We start from the raw sequence: 24,341 nt of genomic DNA on the forward strand, positions 1-24,341 counted from the left end.
CAAGTACCTCAACTTTGTACTTGAGTACATGTACTCAGTTACATTCCATCACTATATGTACTATATGTAAGTATTGGCACTTTGAAAGCATTTGCATTTGATTATAATTGTATTACTTTACTTCACTCCATTACTCCACTACATTATAGGTTATTATATTACTTCATTGATCAGATGGCTGTATATTATAGGTAATTGGCAGAATGATTAGTTAATTTCTTTAAATGTAGTTATTCTTCATTATTTTTGCCTTTTGAAAAATGTAACTAGACATTTGTAACCCGTTTTAAAAACGTTCAGAATATATACATGGGTTTGGGGTTGAAAGCTCAGACAGGTTGGGGAAGTCAGAAAGTAACAAAACAAAGTGAATGATGCAACAGATGTTCGATATCTTTCTCCGTGTTGGACTCTTCTCAAAAGGTCAGCGCCGTCAACAAAACTTGCTTTTTGTTTCCTCTGATGGCGCCGATTCCACTACAATGAATTTCATTTGCCGCTAAATTTCACCGTTTTAAATCCTGTTTACTTTTTTGAAACTCTGCACACCCGTGACCAACAGTCGCGCGCTTAAATTTCTGGCTCAATCACCTGCGCATGCGCCTGCGCCTCGCTCCCTGCACACCTGTTCCTCATTCCCTGATTGAGCCACACCTGCTCCGTGTCCCCTCATTAAGCCCCCTCCTTTCTGTTTTTGTGTTCGTATTTGTTGTGTTTAAACTGCATTCACCATCGTGTGGTTTGCTTTACCTTTCATGGATAATTATGTGCAAATATGTAGAGCTCCAAAATCACTTTCATATTCATTATTTATAAAATGATATAGATGTTATGGTGCCTGGTGTTGGTTTTCTTCTGTTATTGGAAAAGAAAAAGCAATTTTAATTAAATATATATTTTTTAAAGCTATAAACTAAATATTTGCTTGATATTTTTGATGCATATAAATTGGTACAAATATGAAGTTATTTAAAAATATATTACCATTTAATCACTATTCAATTAATGATATAACTTAATTAATAAGACTCATTAAATATGAAGCAGCATATGATATAAAATCTTTTTACAGCACAGTATGGGACAAAACTGACATCTTTCCATGCTTTGTATGAAAAGGAAAACACTGAGAAATTGCATATAATGTGTAATATTATCTGCACTGATGGGTGGACATTAATCTCCATCTGCAGAACAAACATACATCTTTGTCAAAATAAGAAGCCACTCATGATGAGACGTTAATACCTCAGCCATTTATTTCTTAAACATAAGAAAGAAGGAACTTGTCCAAGGTAAGAAAAAAAATCAACATTGCAGTTTAAAATCAAGTGCACTTCAACAACGTCTCATCCTGTAAGGGAGCCGTCCCTTCCTACTGTGTGAAGTGAGATACACCAACTGAAAAACAATCTAAAGAATTGATCTTTCCTGTAAGGCTTTGGGTGGGGTGCTGTGTTCGTCAATATGTCAGTGGCGGTGACAAATATACATGTGGATATACCCATTAAACAGCCGATCCAACGTCACAACGTCCTCAGAGATATCTGTACACAAACAGAAACGTGACGAGAAGACATCGACTGTGTAATGGACTCTGGGAGAGTCAGGCAGTGGGCTCATTTGTGCTAAAACTCTTGCTTTAAGCCTTTTTTTCAGAATGGGATAATAATAATAATAATAATAATAATAATAATAATAATAATAATAATAATAATAATAATAATAATAATAATAATAATAATAATAATAATAATAATAATAATAATAATAATAATAATAATAATAATAATAATATGGCAGCTCTGCACTTCACCTGGGCCAAACAGTATTTGTAAGTCATTTGTGATGTTTGTTTGAGCGCTCTCAAGAGTACCAGATGGATGGAGTTTATTGCATCATGCACAATTCAGATAAGTTCAGCCAGATGAGTTTCCATGATGTAAAATATCAACTGTCAGTCACAGAGGGTTTAAACATTTCAGGGTTTTGCCTACTTCAGCACAGATGGCTGAGATGCACCACATGGGACTGCACATTCGAGTGAAAGTCAATTTAATGTACTTTTCTGTGATTTAAAAAAAAACTACCTGGCTCTCTCTGAATGATTTAATCCTCCTCTCCTCTACTCTGGTAACGTGTACACTTTTCAACAAGCACCATGAATAAACTACAATTACCATCTGGTCCAGGTACCATTATAGGTGACTCATCCAAAAACAACACGGATAATGACATACTGTGTTTCGATTAATGGTTAAGTCGATAGAAGTAGGTCACAATCACACTTTCATGATTTCCTACTGTACACAAAAATAGCCTTCTTTATTAGCAGAGGGGAAAAATGAACGTATAATCCATTTACATCCTTGTAACAGGACAAATCTAAGGAAAAATGAATAAAACTGAAGAGAAAATAAATCAGTTTCATCTGCAATTTCAACTCACTAGATCCAACACCAAACAATGTCCTATCTATATAGTAGGCCAGTTAAGACGGTAAAATGCAGCAATTCACAATTGCCTTAGTGCGTGTTACATACTCAGTATATATAACAAAATACATCAATGGCATTTCACATTTGACATTCTCGATAATACATAAAGTACTGTACCTGGAGTATAACCCACAAAATGATGCTGGTACCTTGTTAAATAAAACAAAACAAAGGAAGTCTTGACATTACAGGGTTTCACATTAAGGAAGAAAACAAAGGATTGTAAACATTTATGAAAGAAATAGCTTGATTTGTTGAACAGCAGGTGGCAGTGTTTATCTGTTACTCAATGCATAAAAAGTGTGACGCCAGCAGAGTGTAGCCATCGTAGACGCTTTCTTTTTAGGAAAACTTTGTCGCATCTTTGCTTCACCCAAAAAGGAAGAGTTGTATAAATAGTGGCTAGAAAATGTGACAGAAAACATCTACCATGGCTAGTTTGGCTAGTGTTTATCAGACCCTAAACCAATGATTGAATTAATAAGCAGGTTGGTGTAGGCAGTTGATGCTATAAAGTACATACCCTCATCCTGGACCGAGTTTACCCCGAGAATTCTCAAATCTTAAACACGTACTTGTATGTAAAACTCACCAAATTGCTGCTTTTTGTCAATTCAGAAGGAGGGCAGTATTGTAGAGCAGATGTGAATAGAGTGAAACCCCAGTCGATGTAAATGACATAAAAGCCAATCATAAACATAGAAGTGGCTTTTTGTACAATACAGTAGGTCACTTGGCACAAGACAATCTTGGTGTTTAATGCATTCGTGTGAGGGCACAGAGGTAAGTGGTTCTCTCTGTCTTTGTTATATAATCTGTTCCATAACTTCACCGTCGTGTGGGTCGGGGTTCATGACAAGGCGGTGGGAAAAATGCAATGTGGCACATGCGCTGAATTAGACTTGAAAATGAAGCTACTGCACCGGATTCATCTTGCCAGACACAAAACAGGAAGCAATGTGTGTGAAATCAAGAGTGTTGCTTTACAGATCTGAAACATGTTCAAGTGCATGAGATGACCAAATGACAGGAACAACCAGCCCTGACACCTTGTGATGTCCCCCATGAGAGACATCACAAGACAGTTTGCCCTCATTTCTAACTCTCTGATAATATTCCCTTCTCTGACTTGTCCTCCAGGCCAACAGTGAGCCGACGTCTACAACAACACTTCACATTTCAATGCATGTCTTGAGATTGTATTCAAAGATTGTATTTTTATGCGATCAGATCGCTGTATAAACACACTAGCTGTACTTATTTTAATTTGGCTTTAAGGTATGTTTTCCAACTGAACCTACACATATTCACTTTGGTTATACACACTATGTAAACTCATAGTGCTACTCTGGGGTAGGGAACCAACTGATTTAATAATTATTTTTATTATCGATTACTACTATTTCCTCGACTGGTCTAAAAAATAAAAAAACACCACAGAAAATAGTGAAAATTAACATCATAATTTCCCTGAGCCAAATGTAATGTCTTGAAACAGCTTGAACAATCTAAACTAACATTTTTTAATTGAATTTAAAAGGCAGCAAAACTGCACACAGGAGCTGGAACCATTGAGTGTTTGGATAGCAACGCAAGCGATTATTAAAATAGTAAATTATCTGTCGATCGACCAACCAACTCTTCACTGTGGGCACTTCCATGTCTGGTTTCTAACATCTGATAGTAAATTGAGCAAGATTGATTATATACTGCGTCCAGTTCTGACACCTAATGCACCTCAAATATAAAAATAAGCAGGTTCACTTAAGCTCACTTGTCTGATGGTGAAGTTCCTATGACTTGATATTGTGCCTGGATCATATATAGTATAAAAAAAAAGGGAAACAAATATAAAAATGTAAAATTATCTATAAAAATGAATTGCCTGCAAGTGGTGCAAATGTTTTTAAAAAATGCAGCAACTTTCTATGCCAGTAGTCGGAGACAGCAACACGTCAGCATCTGCAGGTCTCATGTGCTGCTGCAGCTCAGCATGGGTCGCACTGAGTTTCAGGAAGACAGACTTTAACTATGGCTTAGATTTAACCAATACTTAGACTTCAGATAGAAGTCTAAATGTACGTGTTGCACAGAGCTCGTTCTTGATTAAGTCAGTCTTTATTTTTGGGAAATCTAAAAGTAATCTAAAAGCAAAAAGAAGACCTAAAACCACAAACCAGTCTAAAGTATTTTGGTCGAAGTGACTGAACAGCTCCCCCTAGTGGAGAGTCTGCAGCCTGCAAAAAGTGAATAAGTCAAATGTAAGTTTTACAGCTAAAAACATTGCATTGAAATGAAAAGTGTAGAGAATCAAGTCAATCTCATGTAAAGAAACCAAAATATTGATCTTCACAGAAAACGTCCAACTCCTGTGTAGAAAGAAAGAGCTGTAAATGTTTTGATGCACGGAATGAGAGTATCCTTGGACATGATGACATGTGAGGCCATATGCAGGATAATCCGTATCCATCTTATGCTGCCACCTGCATCTCTCTGTATATTATGAATACATGAACTACCATGAAAACTTAAAAACTGTACAAAACATTAATAAACACGATGATCACATGCCTCACTATCCCAGCTTGGAAAAACCCTGCTAACCATAAGCAGGTTTTGCACAATTGTGATAAGAAACATCACAAAAACAACATTTTACATGTACATTATATTTAAATATGAATGTACATGTAATCAACTGTGGGACAGAAAGAATGGAGGAGCTAGTCCGTGATGCGTCATATACAAATATAACATGATATATAAAGACATACTGACGATACCTACACGTTAATAGACACATTGCTCATACATTCATATATGTCAACACTTAAATATGTATATACAGTATACATGTATATATTCATATGTATACAGATATATCAAAGGAGGAATAAATAGTGCCATTAATGAGGTGAGACCACCTAGTTTCCACTCTCCTCTCTAGCGAGACAACTATCCCCCTGGATTCATGCGAACATGCCCCAAGGCCGTTTGTTCAGGAGGAATATGCGATCAGATGTGTGGGACAAAGTGGTTGAACTATCGAGTGATGCTGCTGGTCATCCAGCTCAAACTGCCTGCACTCCTCAAAAACTTGAGGAGTGACCTGTTGCAGGTTTTAAAGGGCTTCTTCACACCCAAAATGCTCATTTGTATATGAATTACTCACACCGTGTTACCTTGAACTCTTGAAGAAAATGTTATTTTCCCCCCCGAATGAACAAAGAATAAAAACAGGGAGAAAAGTCTTGACAAATTGAAGTAAAAGGAGGCCGCTTTAACAACAGCAAAATGAGATCAAAACATCTGTTTTAGTTCAGTATAATCCAAGTGTCATTTATCCAGTCGTATGCTCAAAAAACGCTATCAATTAAAAAGGCAAAAAAAAGCCCAGAAAATAATCTTTTAAAACAAAAAACAACCTTACCATTTAAAACACCTCGGAGAAACAAGCCTTCGCAAGCGTGAGACACTTGAAGAAGTGTTTGAATACAAAGGTTTACTGCACAAGTTGTGGGAAGTTTGTAAATGGATGTTTTGATAGTTATTTTACTCCAACTCATCAAGAATTGTCTCATCGGGGGGCATGTGAGAAAAACGGTTTTCCTCAAGAATACCAAATAACACGCGGTCAATAATTACGTTATTCTTTAAAAAAAATTCCATCTCCGTCTTTCCTGGCACTAGGTTTAGTTACAGTATTATGCCAAGTGATAAATACTTTCAAAATGTACTGTTGCCTATATGTAACAACTACAGCCTGAATAGTCATATTTAGATGTGATTACATTCTATTTATCTGATGGGGGTATTGACATATATTGCAATGCTTTAGTACATACAAAAGAAATTGTGATCTGACCCTGTGTGTGCAAGTCAGGCATAATAAACACACACACGTAGGAGTGAGACATGTTGTGTATGGACCTCGGACAAACTGTGTTGATGAAACAGTGGTACTGACCGAATGGCTGTCAGGGAATTGGCAGTGGACAAGTCTCTGGCGTGACGACTGGAGCTTTCTGTTGAAAGAGTTAGTGAGTGGCATCTGACTGTTCAAACTAAAGGCCTCTAGTCTGAAAGTGGTAAACCCGGTGAAATCAGCCTTTAACAACCAAAAGCGATTGTCCATGTGTGTCGTGAATATTAAAACCCATCAGTGTCTACACAGGGTGCGTTCAGGTTTCAGGTTTTTGGTTATCCACGTTTTGGCAGCATTCAGAGCCCAAAACACAATTACTGTAAAACCATAAATGTAAAAATACACTTGTGGAAAGCGCAAGAGAAGCCCAAGCCATTACTTGGCCTGTGTAGACAGCTGGGTTGATTAAAATAGAATTATATTCTAATACGCCGTACGTCTGTTCAGTTCTTATAGGAATTATACAGGGCTCAAACTTACCAACTAAGATCTGGAAAAACTGTTACAGTACTTATTGAAATGGTTTCCCACCAGCATGTGATACTTGCCTCTAACACACAAACTGAACCAGCAGATAAGTGTATATATCAAAACCTCTCCTTTGCTCTAATGAACATTCGTCATATCAGCAGCTAAATACGGCCGCTACATGAACAACCCACGCTGCAGCTCGTTATTTTTAATTGGCTCGACCTTTGCCGTCATTGCTGCGAGCCTCAGTGATACAACAACCGACAGATGTAGCGCTACCGCTGTCAAACTAGAGGCCGGGGAGTCGAGGATGCCGACTGAAATGCTACACAGAGCTACAGCTCGCATTAGAGTGTGAATCATTTGTGTTTGTGCGTTTGATATCGGCCCCTAAAGGCAGAAGAGTATTAAGGATTTTAAGGGGCAAACAAAACTTTGAAGGGGCTTTTTCAGTTTTCATGGAATGTTTGGGATTTGCCCTCCATCACATATCACTTTGTGTGGCCGTCGACTTTCTGATATTTAAAAGTTCATTTGGAATTAATAGAGCACTCCTGCTGGCGGAGACATCACTGACGTTCCCGGCAGTGGAACACTATGGAATGATTGTGCTATAATCTTCTATCTATTAAGGATATCTTAAAAATCAGGGAGAAGGTTTCTCAACTTGTTGGGATTGAAGGAATGCTTTAAGGTGCTGCTTTCGGGTGCTCGCAGCGAGACGTTCGCACATCTGTGTGGTGTGTGTGAGTTTTAAAAAAGGGGGGGATGAGGGAAGTATTTGAGATCACACTCTTTGTAGGAGCAGCAGAGGACTGACAGATGTCCCCTTACAGAGCAGCAGTGACAGACGTGAACTGAAGATTAGAAACAGCATGTGTGAGACTGTGTGTGTGTGCATGAGGAATACTTATCTACACAGATAAATGCATGTATGTTTGTGTTTCAGAATACCCCTTGGTGTGTCAGATGGGTGCTGGTTAGTCTCCGAGAGTAGCTGAAAGCCTGTGAAAGGCATGATGGGAGGAGACAGGGCAGAGGAGGGTCTGTCCTGCATTCATTTGGTCTTTAGCTTGCCCACTTCCCCGTTCAGCTTGCCCTCTTTTGCCAGCTTCTCGTTAAGTTGGCACAGTTGGCGGAGGAAGCCGTCAGTTTGGACCGATTTCTCTCTTATGCCTCACGGTGGCCACCGCCAGCCGGGCATCCATTTTGTGGCGCAGCATGAGGTAAGCCACGACCATCGTAGGGGAGCGGCTGTAGCCTTCTCTGCAGTGTACGTACACTTTCCCTGGAGGACGCACATGGAGAAAGGAACCTGAATGAGTGCTACTGCATATGTTAGGGCTGCACAATATATAGCGTTTTATAAAATCAAGAATCAGCATATCAATACAAAACTGCACTTTAAAATGGAACTACAATTACTTTATTTTATTAGCGCCTTTTGTGTTCAATTCAATTTTTCAAGGGACACACACAAGAAACAAATGATCATAGACAAACAGAAGAAGTGTAATGGTGGTTGGGGAACATATGCTGTGATCAAAGTTGCTGAGCAATGCATCTTCTGTGCCAGGAGATGCAAATACAAGACCTGACCTCTGCTGCAGACTCGGCAAAGTCAATCATATTCACCGCACCCACATTCTGCGTAAAGAGTGTCTGTGTGTGTGTGTGTGTGTGTGCACAGAATACATGCATGTTCACTGTACTGCATTTGTATTTTCCTGTCCGTGTACCTGTCCGTGCGTGAATCACGACTGGTTTGTGTGTGCTTCCTAAGATGCGTCTCTATTCAACTTACACTTTTATTACTGACAAGCCAAGACCCCCCTGTGAGGAAATCTGACTTGGCAAGCTTCACAGAGCAGCTGATGTGCCGGGCTCAGGTCAGATCTGCAGATTCTGCACTTTATTTTAAAACCCACACCTCTCCGTGTCCCTCTCCCAGTATTACCCCCAACATCTCTCTCCTCTCCTCTCTGTAGTTTAATCTCCTTCTATCCCTAAGTCCCCTGCCAATAAAATGACCTCTTCAATACCTAATCACCCGGCCTGCCACGGATCAATGTTGATTCTACTGTATCCTCTTGTTGGACACGCAGCATCTCTGGCTCACGACTTCACTCATTTTCTCACTCCCTCACTAGTAGGGCTGTCACCTCGTATTAGAAATTTGAACGTGTAAGAAAACGAAGTAGTCAAAGTGTAGTGACCTGTTCCAATTCAAAATGTAAAGTCTACAAGCTCAACAGACAGTTTGAAGTGTGCCTTGTTGTCCAGAGGGCACTCTTTAACATTCACTATTAACTTGACCTATTGCATGCTCTGTTCACCTAAAACTCAAAAGTATTTAGTTTACAATAAGACAAAGAAGAGCAGGAAATCGTCTCATTCGAGGCTTCAGAGAATATTGGAATTGTTTCACAATTTCTGCTGAAAAGTGACGTAAGATACATTAAGATATTACATTAAACTTCTTCAATAATATTAAAACATACTCTGATGTCACTCAAAAGTAGCCGTATATTTATAGATATCAGAAAGTGCTAAGTATACTGTGTGTTGTGTTTTGAAAGAGTAAATCTAAAGTCCTGTATGGTGACAATGTTTGACATCAGACTGATGACTCCATCAATGATACTGTTAACTTTTTATTACTTAATCTAACACTCAAACAAAAAACAAATCAATGCAGCTTTAATACGTTGATCATTTCTACTAATAATATTTAGATGAAAGTGTGCAGTGTGAGCTTGTAAACATGACTCACAGCACCCTCATGTCTTCATTATGGCAGACACGTAGGAACAATGCATCCTGCCTCCTCATTAAAATCCCAGACCTATGACCTTTTCAGAGCTTGCAGCTAGGGGGTCACAAAATGTCAAAGATAATGTTGCACATAGCACAATGTCAAACTACAGCACTACGAGGCAGCAGGCAGAGGAGGTACACTTCCTCCCTCACCCTCCCACTGCTCTGCTCTCCTCCACAGTTCTTGTTACGCTCCTCACTCCTGATTTACACACAGTGTTGGTGCACCTTTGCCAAAGTGTCGGGGAATTAAGATGAGTTTCTGTGTCAAGGCTGACAATAAATCCATGTTATAAAACACAGGGTTCAGCACATCCCTCACGTGCGCTGACAAATTAACTCAATTTAGTTGCAGCTTTGGGAGAGCTGGGATGGTGGGGGCAGGGCTGAGGCCTCTTGGGACTGATTGTTCCTTCAGTCTTCATATTCTGCTTTACAAAAGAAATGCTGCACAGCACATGTACAATTGCAGCACATCTGACTTGTAGGAATATCAAATATATATCTATCTATAGGTGATCTAGATCTATATCTAATCTATATCTATAGATAGATCTATATATATCTATCTCTATATATATATATATATATCTCTATATATCTCTATATATATATATATATCTCTATATATATAGATATATATATCTCTATATATATATATATATATATCTCTATATATATATATATATATATATATATATAGAGATATATAGAGATATATATATATATATAGAGATATATATATATCTCTATATATCTCTATATATATATATATATCTCTATATATCTCTATATATCTCTATATCTATATATCTATATATATAGATATATAGATATAGAGATATATAGAGATATATATATCTCTATATATCTCTATATATATATATATATCTCTATATATATATATATATATATATATATAGAGATATATAGAGATATATATATATCTCTATATATCTCTATATATCTCTATATCTATATATCTATATATCTATATATATATAGATATATATATATATAATCTTTTGTCTAATTGGGACAATCATTTTTGAAACCGGTCCACCAGTATTCATCCGCTCTGTTTGTGATTGTGTCTAACCAAGTCTCGTTCTGAAATCTCACGAGAGCTGATTTGTTTGCGGGAAGACAACGGTGGAAACGTGAGTGACAGTTGGAGAAAGGAGAGCCAGGGAGAGTTAGTTGTGTTAGAGTACAGAAAGCGTGGCTTACTGGTATCTAAAATTAATTCATGGCTGAATATTTTGCTGATTTTGACAATGTGGATGAGGTCTAATCCTCTCGCGAGATTTCAGAACAAGACTTCTCCTTGGGTGAGACTTGGTGAGACACAATAACAAAACAGACAAGCGAAAGGTAAAGAAAAACATTTTAATTCTCTGTAGGATCCTTTCCATAATGTTGCCAAGACTTTTATAACAACAACCTGAGAGTGTCAGTATCAAAAACAAGCACTTTTAGTGGACATTGATGGATTGCCCACTGGGATTACATAGCAGCTCGTTTCACAGCTACCGGCTGCAGCGCTCTCGGTCAGTACGGGAACAATTGTTCTCCCCATTAGTAACTTAAACATAAAAAATGTAAAAATACATAATGCCTTTAAGACTAAACTCCCTACTGAATTTAAAATGTTGACCATTTGTCAGACATCGTTCCATCATCCGTTTTATTCTATCACCCAGTGTCATAAAACATAAAAGTGTCATAAAACATTTCAACATTCAACAATCGTAGGACACAATAAGGTGTATTTGGTGCTACAGGTGTGCCATGCACGGAACATTTCGACATGATCTGATAATGGAATGTGGAGCAGGGCTCAGCGGTGCGTCAGATTTATCCTGAGACGCTCAGGGTCATGATTATCTCCTGTGTTCACTTTAAGATCCACAGCGATGATGCGTATCGAGAGTGAATCCTTAAAAGACGCCTTAAATCTTGTTTCCTTTGTTAGTCGAGCAACAACAGGAGCTTGTTTTCATGTCTTAACAAATTACTTGTTTGTGGGAACAAGTGGGAACAAGTGGGAACTACTGAGGTGAGACATAAACACAGTGTTCCCCTTTGATCTCCTCTCCCTCCTCTCCGAGGGGTCTGTGAGGACATGAACTCTCAACTGTCTTTGTGGGTTAGGTGCATTTGCACGTACTGATAATAAGCAATATAACATTGTCCGCCAATATCCTATAACCTGTCATTTTTATGCTCATTTTGGCCGTACTGATACTGATAGTATTACTTACTTAACACCATTATTAGTGGAGTGTATCAGTCATACTGTAAGAGTGGTGCTTTGTGAAGATTTATTAATGAGCATGATTCCTATGTAATTAAATTAGACTTTTTCCTAGAGTCTGCAACCACTTAAAGAGAATATCTCACTTTCCTTTGACTGTGTTGGAGAAACAATGTAAAGCGATGGCAGCGGAAACAAGCTGTTATCGTGTTATTTGCACATCCAGCAGTTACAGAGCAACGTTATCAATGATTTAGATTTGTGTTTCTGGCCAATGTAAGTCCAATATTCTCTCTCATTTAGCTTTATGTGTCGTCTCCACTAACCCGTGAGAAACATATCTAGCTGCTAATCTTGAATGCTCCACTACCGCATGTTCACCCACTAGTCACTAACTTTGTCTGCGTTTGGTGAGGAGTTCTCTTTCTCTGAAAACATTGCTATGAGAGCGGTGAGAGTGAACCAACCAGAAAGGGTAGGAAAACAAACAAAGACAATAAATGCTTTGCAGATCTGACAGGAAGTAATTCTCTTTGGGTTCAATCATTATGAGACAACTTACACACACAAGTAGTGATCTAATGCCATTATGAAAATATTTATTACACTCACTTTTAGCATTTAGCCCATTAGCCCAAATGACTGACTAATCGGGCCCCTCTAAACAGAAGAGTGCAGAATAAAATAAAGTGCAAGACAATGAGGCTCGAGCTGAGCTTGTAAAATTGGCACGTATCACAGCTCAAAGTAAACTCACCTTTGCCATTATTGTGTGCAAGGGCCTTGTCGATAAAATCAGCTCCCTCCTCAAAAAAGGCACTGAGGTTGAACTGCTCCGTGTCGTTGGCCTGGATGCCGTGGTACGTGATGCCCGTGCCGGTGTAGAAGTCCACACAGGTGTTGACATGCATGAAGGAGGTGCCCTCTGCCAGGTTGAGGACGTGAGTCACTCCAAGTTTCTGCAGACGCATTGCATTCTGGGCTACAAACCTGGGTGGGATGAGATTCAGGATCAGTGTGGAAAAATACATACATTTAATCACTTTAGCAGGTTGCTGATGTCTGCTGTACTGAAAAAGTCCGTACACCGGTAAAAACGTATAGAGTACCTCTGTTGATGAGGAAATAAAACTTGTTTCTGTTCTCTCTTGACACAAAATGATGAGTATACAGCAGCAGAACAAGACATCGAAGACAAATAACGGCACTAATAATAACACCTGACAGAATACAGCAACGGTGCGCGTCAGCACAATTTATTTTGAAGTGATATTTTGACAATGTAGGTTGCATCTTTCACGACCACTCCGCATGGGTTTTAGTGCACGGTGCTGGCAGAATCACAGCGTGATGCACAGCCCAAAACTGTACTTGTGCTGGAGCTGCCTGTTGTTGCTTTAAAACAGAACTCAAATCTTTCTTTTCATAGATGTTTTCCCAAATTGTGGAGTACAACTCATTTATCGATAATTGATTTTTTTCATAATTGAATCTAGAAAAAGTAATAAAAAGTGAATGTCCATTACAAGTTCTCACAATCAAAGGTGGTCTCGTAAAGGCCCACACAGGTGTTTTCACTTATCCTGGTTGATTAGACCTCTGCTCAGGTTGCAGTTGAGCGGAGTTAATTAATCTGATTGTGTACACCTGTTCTTGTCCCCTCTAAACAAGCCCTTTATAAGTGATCAAGGTGTTCGATCCCCTGCCTCTAGAAAACTAAGAGTGGCGGAAGGCTGTCCACCACACAGTCCTGAAAAGAGGACCAATCAGGCACAATAAGTTAACACCTGTGCAGGGGGACCATGTTAGTGTAGTGCCTTTTATATTGGACGGCTCATTTAGTCTGTATCCCAAGAATTTACAATCATGTAAAGCTTGACAGACATTAAAGTTGGCGCCACATTGAAACACCGTATGTGTAGCACAGCAAGCAACACACCAGGGAGATGTTGGGCATACATCCACTGGACAACAACGCTACAATTACTAGAATGGCTGCGCACACACTCATGTGGCAATATGATCGCAAAACAGATTCTACGGTACATATCCTATTGATAAAGGTTGTGTACAGAGAAAAGCATGGCAATCTAAAACAAAGGAACAATAGGGAGGCAGGAGGAGGAAAAGGGGACCAATATACGCAGGACAAAGAGAAAGAAAGAAATCACTAAAGAGCGTCACAAGGTATGAGGGAAAATAGTTGCACAGCTCGTAGCCAGGATGCAAAAAAAGATTAAATAATTTAATTATTTTAGTGTGCAACTATTTTGCTTCATACCTGTACTTTCAGCGTGGTCACTGGTGTGCATTCCTCCTCTCTCTCTTCCTAAAGATCTTCCATCTCCATCTTTATCCACTCAACTAGCAGGAAACAATAAATCTTCCCCCTCCTGCTCTACTGTACCTTGTTTGTAAGAACTACAATACTGCATATTAGGTCTTTACAGAGCTTTGGCTGCTCCTGCTGCCTGCCTGGCTCGATGCCTGTGTCAACTATTACGATCCAACCTGGCCGCAAGCACTGGCCATTGATTCTAAATAAAATCCCTCTTTTTGTATATGTTGTATTAAAGTTTTATGGAACATTTAGTGTCACTAATTAGCTGTGCTGAATTGATATGTGTTGCTGTACAACTAATAGAGATACACAAATCACCTGAGTGTATGTGACATTTGTCTTCTTTTCTCCAGTGTGTTGCATGGAACCATATTTACATTTTGTGTTGGGATTATCCAGGCCAAGATAATTGGGATTACAATGTTATCCAGATAATCATTAAACATCTACCATGATAGATAGCTACACAGCTGTTTAAAGTCACTCATGTGACGATATTCACGATTATCCTGATAATAGGAATTCACCACGATCAATTTATTGTTAGTGTTTCTCCGCTATACAATCCTATATCATCCCATCCCTTGTGTTTTCACTATTGGATGCATTAAAAAACAAGAAAGAAGAATTCCTTCATAATAGATGCACAGAATTGGGAATATACCAAAACATTGTTATTACCTGTATAATGACAAAGATATGATGCAAGCAGAAAAACTAATATTGTTTTAAGTTCTATAAAAAGACTGATAAATCTTCATGTAACATGCTCTCCTGACAGCAACGTGTGCTTTTATTGCTAGCTCTACAGTCAATATGAGGCTAGTGAGGCGAGGCTAGGTGACCCTGGCAGCTCCCTAGAGGTGGTGGCTGCAAAGCCCCGTCTGCAAGAACTAATTAAAATAAAATCCTCTCTGCCACCATTTTGCTTTACGGCCATTGGAGGAGGGATGAAGCAGCCCATCTGCTAGTGTGTCAGCTGCAGGGCAGAGACTCCTTCAGATGTGAGCACTCTTAATTCATATTATTCCTCTTTTTTTATTCAGAAATTCTCTGTGTATATTTAGAAGTGTGTGCATTAATGATTGAGTAACTGCTTACACGTACAATATGAGCACTTACAATGCAACATAAGTGATGTGCACCTGTGTGTGTGGAAGGAGAAGTGACTGTACTCGAGCAGCACATTTACTGTACTTGTACACAACACAATGCAGAGGCACACTTTGGTTCAAGAAAGTTCACAGTCAATGGCTCCCTCCCTATTTACCTGCCCTGTCCTCCACCCTGGGATCTGCAGTCCCACCACATCCATTATTAAAGACCAGCTTCACAAAGAGCCAAAGTGTTCCTTAAAGCAAACAAACCCCACCTTAAGTGTGTCCCTGAGCTGCACACGGTGGTTTCATAGTGCTGACTACGACTGATCTGGAAACAGTGGAAAGGGGTTTGAGTTCTGGAAAATACATTTGTAATACATTTAAGGGAGGGGAACATTTTACTGACTAGTTCATCAAAGTGACAATGCCCACAGGTCATCATTTTTAAAACTCTATAGTATTATTGGAGTTTTATTTTTCCATTCCGCCTGCCAGATGTCTGTTGTCTATTCATCTCTTCTGGGTAATGCATTGCTTTGTTCCTAGGATTGGTTGATATTTTTAAGAAGAATTTACTCTCGGCCTACTTGCAGGGTGATACAACCAAGATATATATTGCAATATCAAAACATAACAAATGCAAATGCTCCAATACAGGGCAATCGAGTAAACTATTGAGTGTCTGTTATATAGGAATGAGTGAATGAGTGAAGGAAGGTTTTCAGACATAGCCTCACTGAATAATACCTACATTTATTTTGAGTTGTTAAAATCTGAAGCTGAGTTTTCAGGCGATTTAAGTTTTTCCACACCACAAACAATACCAGCAGGTAAAATGTCAGGACACATGATGGGTTATGAGATTATATTCTAATTGGTCCTATTATTAACTGAACTACAATGTATTTTCATGAGTGCAAGAGGACCAATGAATCCTATATTTAATTCTGTCCTGGTTGTTGCTTTAAAGTATAGATCGTAGCCCAAAATAGGTCATGGGCCCAATTCCCTACAGAGGATCCAATGATGAGAGACGTTAATGAATATTTTCAAGGACAAAGCGATCTTTTTCTCATTTGAGTCATGAACTGTGATCGAATAAGTGTGTGAACCACTGCAACACACACACACACACACACACACACACACACACATATATATATATATATAAACACAGCAAAATAAGATCAAAACAATCTGATTAACACGACAAATATATATATATATTATATCAGTTTGTTTTTTGATCTTATCTTGCCGACCAGCAACATTTGTAACAGGGTACAACTAATACTGGAGTCATCAGCAGACAGGCTTAGTGAGTCCCAGTGGTGGAAATAGTGGACAAGGTGCCGGCTTTCATCAACAATCAATACCACCTCGCTCTGCCTGAGCCGTTTGTAATATCACATTACACTAAACTACCCATTCGACTTGTTTGATATACTTTAATGGCAAAATATTTGACTAATTACCCCCACCATACTGCACTTGGTCATGGATAAGATAGAGTAAGGAAAAATGCTTTTTTACACGATTACAAAAGAACATAATTCCTTCATCAGAAATCAAAACATCTTGTCTCAAAAGAGAGCATGAAGCTGAGAGCACATTAGAGTCTCTCTTTCAAGCCCACAGCATCGTCTGATCAGCTTCAGCCGAGCACACGGCTGCCAGCACTTTGTTTGGAGACTGTGCCCGGGCAGATTGGCATATTTAGATTGATTTTTTTGTAGCAGCGAGGTACAGTAATGTGCTTGTATTCCTCCACCACTCTCTTGGCAGTGACTGGAGCCAAATGATGGACTGCACAGAGACACTAAGTTTCTCAGGGGCATCCCTGAATCCGTCCTGTTCCAAGAATCCATTAAAGTGAGATTAGGAGCTGCTCTGTAAAAGCTTATATTACATTACAGCACAGCAAAATGTATTTGAAAATTATATTTCCTGTTTTTCTTGATCGGCTGATCCGACAAATTTGACATTTGGAAAATTAAATGACTCTGACATTTGTTCAATTTGGGATTTGTTTAGATTTAAGTGCTCGAAACCTGAAACCTTGCAGAAGATGTAACATAACAAAGTTAAAATTAATTCTGTATTTTTGTGGCTCATCTTCTACTCTATTTTGCCTAAAAAGACCCATCATTTCACAATTATTTTCAGTTATGTGTGCCAAGACACGACCGATGGCATAAATACTAAATACCTTTGCCAATATGATATCAGAGTTATGGTACCAATCCCACAAATGACCTTTTTCAATACCTTACTTTGGGTAATATAAACCTTTTTTTAAAATCAACAAAATATCCCAAACTACATAATTGTAAATGAAGCTACAATAGTTTCATATACACAAATACATCTACACACAGAAATGGCAAACTCATTTAGAAACAGTGTTGTCATTATTTACATTATTATCAGCTAGAGCTGGGCATCATTAAAACAATTATAATACTCGTACCTTTAAAAGATTGTTTTGGGAAAACTTCATTCCGAAAGTTTTGGTAGCATCTTGACAGACTGTACTGCCGTACTCCGTCAAACACACCACACTCGACTGTGCGGGTTGTAGCTGCTGCGTTAGTGGGCCAATCTCATGTCCTAATAAATCAAACACTTGTGGTGATTGGCTGCGATCAAAAACCATGTACATAAATGGTTTGAATGCAGGTATCATTTGACTGAAGAAGTTTTGATGCAACTTGGTACTGAGATATTTAAATTGATACTTTAAAGATAGAGTACAGATACCCAGTTCTACAATAGGCTGGTTTTTTTTAACTCTCAAATACAAATAAAGCAAACAACAGAAAGGGAATGAAGACGCTTCTCAATAGAGGAGTCGGACAGGAATGACCAGGATGGCAGTAGTAGCGTCTTTTGCGCCATCTATGATCATGACAGCCGTCCAAATCCTAATACAAATACTCTATCAGCATCGGCCTCAAAAATACAACGCCGGTCGGGCAATAGACTATATAATAAGTAAACAAGCGTAAGAATCTGACACACAAAAGGTTCGAAACCCAGCCGGGGCAACTTATTATTACAGACTTTTTAATCAAAACTGTTGCCGAGTAGAACAAGACATAATTTGCAACTGACTTACTGTAAGTGTACAGACAGTAAGAACTGAGAACTGTCGTGTATTTGTTTATCTCTGTGTCATACAGGAACATAATAATCTCACTATCTGTACACAGTGTTCCAGTGTGCAGGAAGTACCAGGAACTGGTTTTATTGAAACACCTGAGCTGTAAATTCCTAAAGATTTGGCATTTTCATTACAAAGCCAATAGCATCAAGTCAACCAACAACTGTGGATTTATGGTTCGCCTTCTGCCATATTTAATGTACATATAGAGAATGTACACTATACTCTATGTGTTTGTGTGCACAGCCCCTTTCCCTGCTTGATGCAGGTAATAGTGCAAGAATGTAATTACATATCAGTTATGTATTTGCCTATATTATGCACAAAGAAATTAGTATTTTCTGTTTTCTTTAGTCTTTATTGATAGACTGAATATCTTTGGGTTTTTAATTGTTGGTTAGATGAAACAAGCAATTTGAGGACATCACTTTGGGCTTTAGGAAATGTTATACACCTTTTATAGACTAAAAAGATGTATTGATTTATCAACAATAATGAAAATAATTGTTAATTGCAGCACTAATTAATAAAAAAAAAAAAAAGAAATATCAAAAATGTTTCAACTGCAAGCTGAAACATCATTATCAGATTTTGATTTGCAACGATTAGTTGATTAATCGATTAGTCGATCAACAAACAAAAATGTTTGGCAACTATTTTGATAATCGAGTAATTGTTTCAGTAATATTTTTAAGCAAAAATAGCAAATATTTTATGGTTCCAGGTTCTCCAATGTGTCGACGTGTTGCTTACGTTACAGTAAATGTATTGTCTTTAAATGTTGGACTGCTGGTCAGACAGAACAAGACATTTTATTATGTCATGTTGGGCTCTAGGCATTTTTCATTGTTTTCTAATGCTTTACACACCAAGTAATTAAGCAAATATTCAGTGTTATTATCACACATGCTTGAAAAATAACTCAAACAATTAGTCAATTAGGAAAATAGTAGCAGATTATTTTTCTGTCCATACATTCAGCGATTAATCGACTAATTGTTTCCTCTCAATTAGAAAAATGTAATTGCTTGTGCTATTTACATGCAATAAGTAATGAAGCTCTAAGTGGCCACACAACAGGTTTAAAGTTATTTATGTTTTTAGGAAAGCACCTTTTTTTCTTTAAAATGTTTCATGTTTATAATGCTTAAAAACGTATTAGCTGACACGACTTGTTGAGAGCAACTTCCTATCACGACTACAACATTCTCGTGCTCCTTCTTCTCCTTCTTTGTTCTGCAGCAACCCACGAGACCGCCTGTTGTTGTAGGTTTTTTTGCAGTTTATGAATGAAAATTAAAAACCCTTTTTATCTTTTAGATGTAATGATTGTTGCTTCAGCCCAGCTGGACGTAATGGGGAGCGGCTCGGTGAAGGCGTGATTACATGGCAGAGATAGGCTCCTAATTATGGAGGGAGTCATTGAGTAAAAACAGGGTCTTTGTGTCCTTCATATTGAATCCAGGACTATGAATTTAAAGGGAAACATGGTGTATGTGTCCAAAATATTATTATTTTTATGTTACACTATAACAACCTGTCTGTCTGAGGCACACTGCCGCTGGTGATATTTAGAGAACAACACCATTTGTAGAGAACAACACAATTTGTTGACAACAACAGGCTGTCGCTTTCCTCCATGATGATAGTGGAGACACCAAAATAACAAGCCCGCCCTGATGTGCGTGCGTGCTTGCCCGTGCATGCGACACTGTTGTCATTGTCACGTCTGGTCGTTGGATGGGGCGCGAGGACAAAAAAACAACCTGTCTTACCTGTCAAACCCCGTCACCGACATCATAATAATAAAATGATGAATGACTCACGCGTTACCGATGTATATTCGGGGGAAGACCTCGTTGAAGTGTTGAGTCGGTAGGCTGTAGAAGCCACTGCCGTTAGACAGGAGCTCGTTGAGTTGTTGGACGGTAACCTCTCCGCCGGGAGCTGCCGGTACATCCGCCGGTGACGGCTGCTGCTGCTGCTGCTGCTGCTGTTTTGTTGGACTCAGGTGTTTCTTCATGGCTCTTCTTCTTCTACTTCTTCTTCTTCTTCTTCTTCTTTTTCTTCTTCTTTTTCTTCTTCTTCTCCTCCTTTCCCCCAAACTAATGTTAGATAACAGACAGCTTCAAACTCGTTAGCCTGGTCCGGTTATTCAACTGCATTTTATCTTCGCACGTGAGTCGTGCGCGGCTTGTCTTCTTGTCTAGCCTACAAGGCGTCTGACGGAGAGGCGGGAGCGTTTTTTTTTTAACAGCTTCTACCGATTAACGTCAAGTACGAGGGAGTTTTAACAGGTATATCCGGTCAAAACATTAAAAGTAAATAACAACAGATCAATTAAATCAACACATCCAAGTGCTCTATCGAGATAATTAATACATTGATAAAGAGGTAGGAATCAATCATTTTCCATGTTTCCATTTTATACAACTTCTACTCCACTGCATTTCTCTCAATAATAATAATAATATTAATAATGATAATAATACCTTTATTTTTTTATCTAACAACAATGTTTACAAAGTGCTTTATGAAGCAACAATATAAAACATATAAATAAAAGGTAATATATGAGACAAACAGATAAACAAACAAACAAACAGAGATACTATTAAGAACATATCAAAACGTTACATACTAAGTGTGTGCTGAACATAAAAAAAAAAAGAAAAAACAACAGTTGCAGATGAAGAGGACAGATTATTGATTCAAATTGTTCTGTCATGGAAGAGCTTGACTGACCTGCACAGAGCTAAACACCCCCACCCAACACCTCTGAGATGAACTGGGACACAGACAGTGAGGTAATCGCCCAGTGTTTTTGTTATGCTTGTTATAGTTGTTTCATGTATGATTACAAAGTGTTAAAATTATATAATACATATTGATCTGGTCAATGTATTGTATTGTAATATTTGAAATATGATTAATAAAATACACATTTCCAGTTTTAAGGGGACATACATTGAAATTGCTCACATTTTCTTTATTATTAGCAGTCATTGTGTTTTACATTTCAAAATACTCAGTTCTTCTTTATTGCTCATTTGAATAAGAAAAGACGGAGGCAGGTATTGCGGTGCTTTTATTTTAAAGACAAAATCGTGCAACTTCCGGTTTTATTCTATCTGTTTGTGGCTCACTTGACTCCGCTGCCTCTCTCCACCACTATCTCCAGCAGACACACCCCACCGGCAGTCAGACACTCGGGAGACGCGAGCTGGACCCGAGGAGGACAGTAGTGACAGGAGAGGAGAGCGTGATGCCTTCAAGGGCTGCTCGTAAGATCCTAAAATTAGGCTCACCGCGTATTTTGGCTGAGTTTCATAACCAAAAAGGGAGCCTTTCATGAGTACCCACAAGTCGCCGCTTTACAGATCAGCTGTGTGTGGATAATGTGTGGAGTACTGTTTGAAGTGCGACTAATGGTTTTCTATGCTGGGCCCACAACAAGTAGTCAGATAGTTGTTCTCTTAAACCTGGGAATGTGAGGCTACGCTTTAAACACTCAGACATTGAAAAGTTCAGGGAAATGTGTTCATTAACTAGTTTATTTATGTAGCTCAGGCTTATTTGTCAAATAGTATTTTCTTTAAAGAAAAATAAACTTACAACCATATTACATTACATTACAGTTCATTTACTGACACTTTTGTCCAAAACGACTTACAATAAGTGCAAACAATCATGAGGATACAACATTAGCCTCAGATAGGTACAATCATTTAAGTGTATAGCTTCAAATAAGCCAAACCAATGTGCAACATACAAAGAACAGAATTATTATTATTATTATTATTATATTATTATTATTATTATTATTATTATTATTATTATTATTATTATTATTATTATTATTATTATTATTATTATTATTATTTCATTTCATTGGCCAAGGTGCAGTCGAAACAGGTAGGTATTTTCAGTCTGCTACGGAAGGTGTGAAGACCTGAATGACCTGACATCAATATTCCACCATTTTGGAGCCAGGATAGCAAACAAGCAGGTTTTATTTGGTTCGAACATGGCCTGGATGTAGGAAGGGCCTGATCCATTCACAGCACGGTAGGCCAGCACCAGAGTCTTGAAGCAGGTTCGGGCCGCCACTGGTAGCCAGTGAAGGGACAGGAGAAGCGGTGTAGTTTGGGAGAACTTGGGTAGATTGAAGATCTAGGGGAGTTGCAATAACAACCATATGCCACTGATGCATCATTTCAGTTGGGTTATACTTAGGTAACACAGCAGTCCATCGTCCAAGCAAGAATCACGGTTAGGTTGATTTTATTTTCAAACATACATGTGTTCATTATGCTTCTCTTGATCTGGTAAAAAAACAAACATTTCCTTTCTGGGTGCATCACCTGACATTGACACACCTGATGTTATCCTGAATCCTGCAATTCAACTAACAAGTGCTTGATCTGTACTCGTCGCCCATAATGTCTACAAAAATAAGTGCCCACCCCCCCACTTCCAGCACCCTTGCTCGGACCACATTAATCTTCTAACTCAACCTTCACTTTGATCTCAGAGACACACCTGTAAAGTTTCATGACTCCAAATCGGACCAGGGGTGTAAGGTAGGGGCACCAATGGCCCTTTCGCCCATCTTGCTCGCACCACTCACATCTTCGAACTCGACTTTCATTTTAAACCCAACTACACATCTGTGACTGCATCTTGCACGGTTGCAACGCTACTAATTGCTCATAATCAAACTATTGAAATAGCTCCACTACTATGTATTGGTCAATTATTAGTCTAAAGATTTGCAAAGCAGATTCATTGCTCCATCCTTATCATAAGTATATAAGACAAACAATCCTAATGACACTGTCTTTAATGTATGGTGCTGAAGGGGTTTAGGCCAATGATTCCCAAACTAATGGGACACACAAGCTTCACCTGGTGGTATGCAAGAGCCTTGCAGAAAGATAACAAAAAAAATTGAACTCCAATTGACCCAAGTCCTCAACTTAAAACCAAAATAAATTCATTTCATTTTATTACAGCAAACCGTTATTTATTACCTCTACATGTCACATTACAATGATGTAGAATTGTGGAATCTTGAAATGGCTACAAGGTCCAAGAGACAGGTACCTGTTGTCTATAGCGTACTGGCTTTTAGTGCTTGATGATAGAACCATGTAATGCCATAAAACCTTTTTTTACTTTTAAATTAATCCCAACACTAATCATCTTCATTAGGATGGTGGCCTGCAGTAGAAAGTAACTAAGTACATTTAATCAAGTACTGTAGCCTACTTAAGTACAGTTTCGAGGTACTTGTACTTTATTTGAGTATTTCCATTTTCTGCTACTTTATACTTCTACTACACTACATTTACGTGATAACTTTATTAATAAGTTACTTTGCACATTCAGATTAATAAAACAGTCAGTTATAGAGTCATACAATAATCAGTCAATACATTAAAATGTTTTATAATGGTTTAAAATATGACTTTCATTTTTCATTTTCAAAAACTTTGAAATTCACTATCTACCCTGCGTTCCTAATCTTGATAGATGTATTGCCTCTGTCCTCCTTTAGATGTCAGCACATGCCCAAAGTAGGCAATGCATTCAGCCTCATGGTGGTGATGTTACTGATGCGCCCTGACATGGAAATACTATTTATAGCTCTTATTAATGCATTTGTCTTGCCATGTTAATGCAAAATCTGAAAACAGCTGAAATGTATGTGTATTGCAGAACTTGGCTTTGTGACATAACATATTTTTACAGTAATATAGACACATA

At 38.3% G+C, this 24,341-nt stretch overlaps 1 protein-coding gene across 1 annotated transcript; it reads right to left on the minus strand.

Moving 5' to 3' along the window:
* Positions 1 to 1,234: 1,234 nt before the first annotated feature.
* On the minus strand, positions 1,235 to 20,807 carry dusp3a (dual specificity phosphatase 3a). The gene is given in 4 exon segments (XM_029457133.1): positions 1,235 to 8,044; positions 8,046 to 8,182; positions 12,726 to 12,958; positions 20,399 to 20,807. Coding segments are annotated over 4 exon segments (660 nt in total). The 5' UTR covers positions 20,596 to 20,807; the 3' UTR covers positions 1,235 to 7,951.
* Between the last annotated feature and the right edge of the window lie 3,534 nt (positions 20,808 to 24,341).

Source organism: Cottoperca gobio, chromosome 19 (genome assembly GCF_900634415.1).
Source record: "Cottoperca gobio chromosome 19, fCotGob3.1, whole genome shotgun sequence".
Lineage (NCBI taxonomy): Eukaryota > Metazoa > Chordata > Actinopteri > Perciformes > Bovichtidae > Cottoperca > Cottoperca gobio.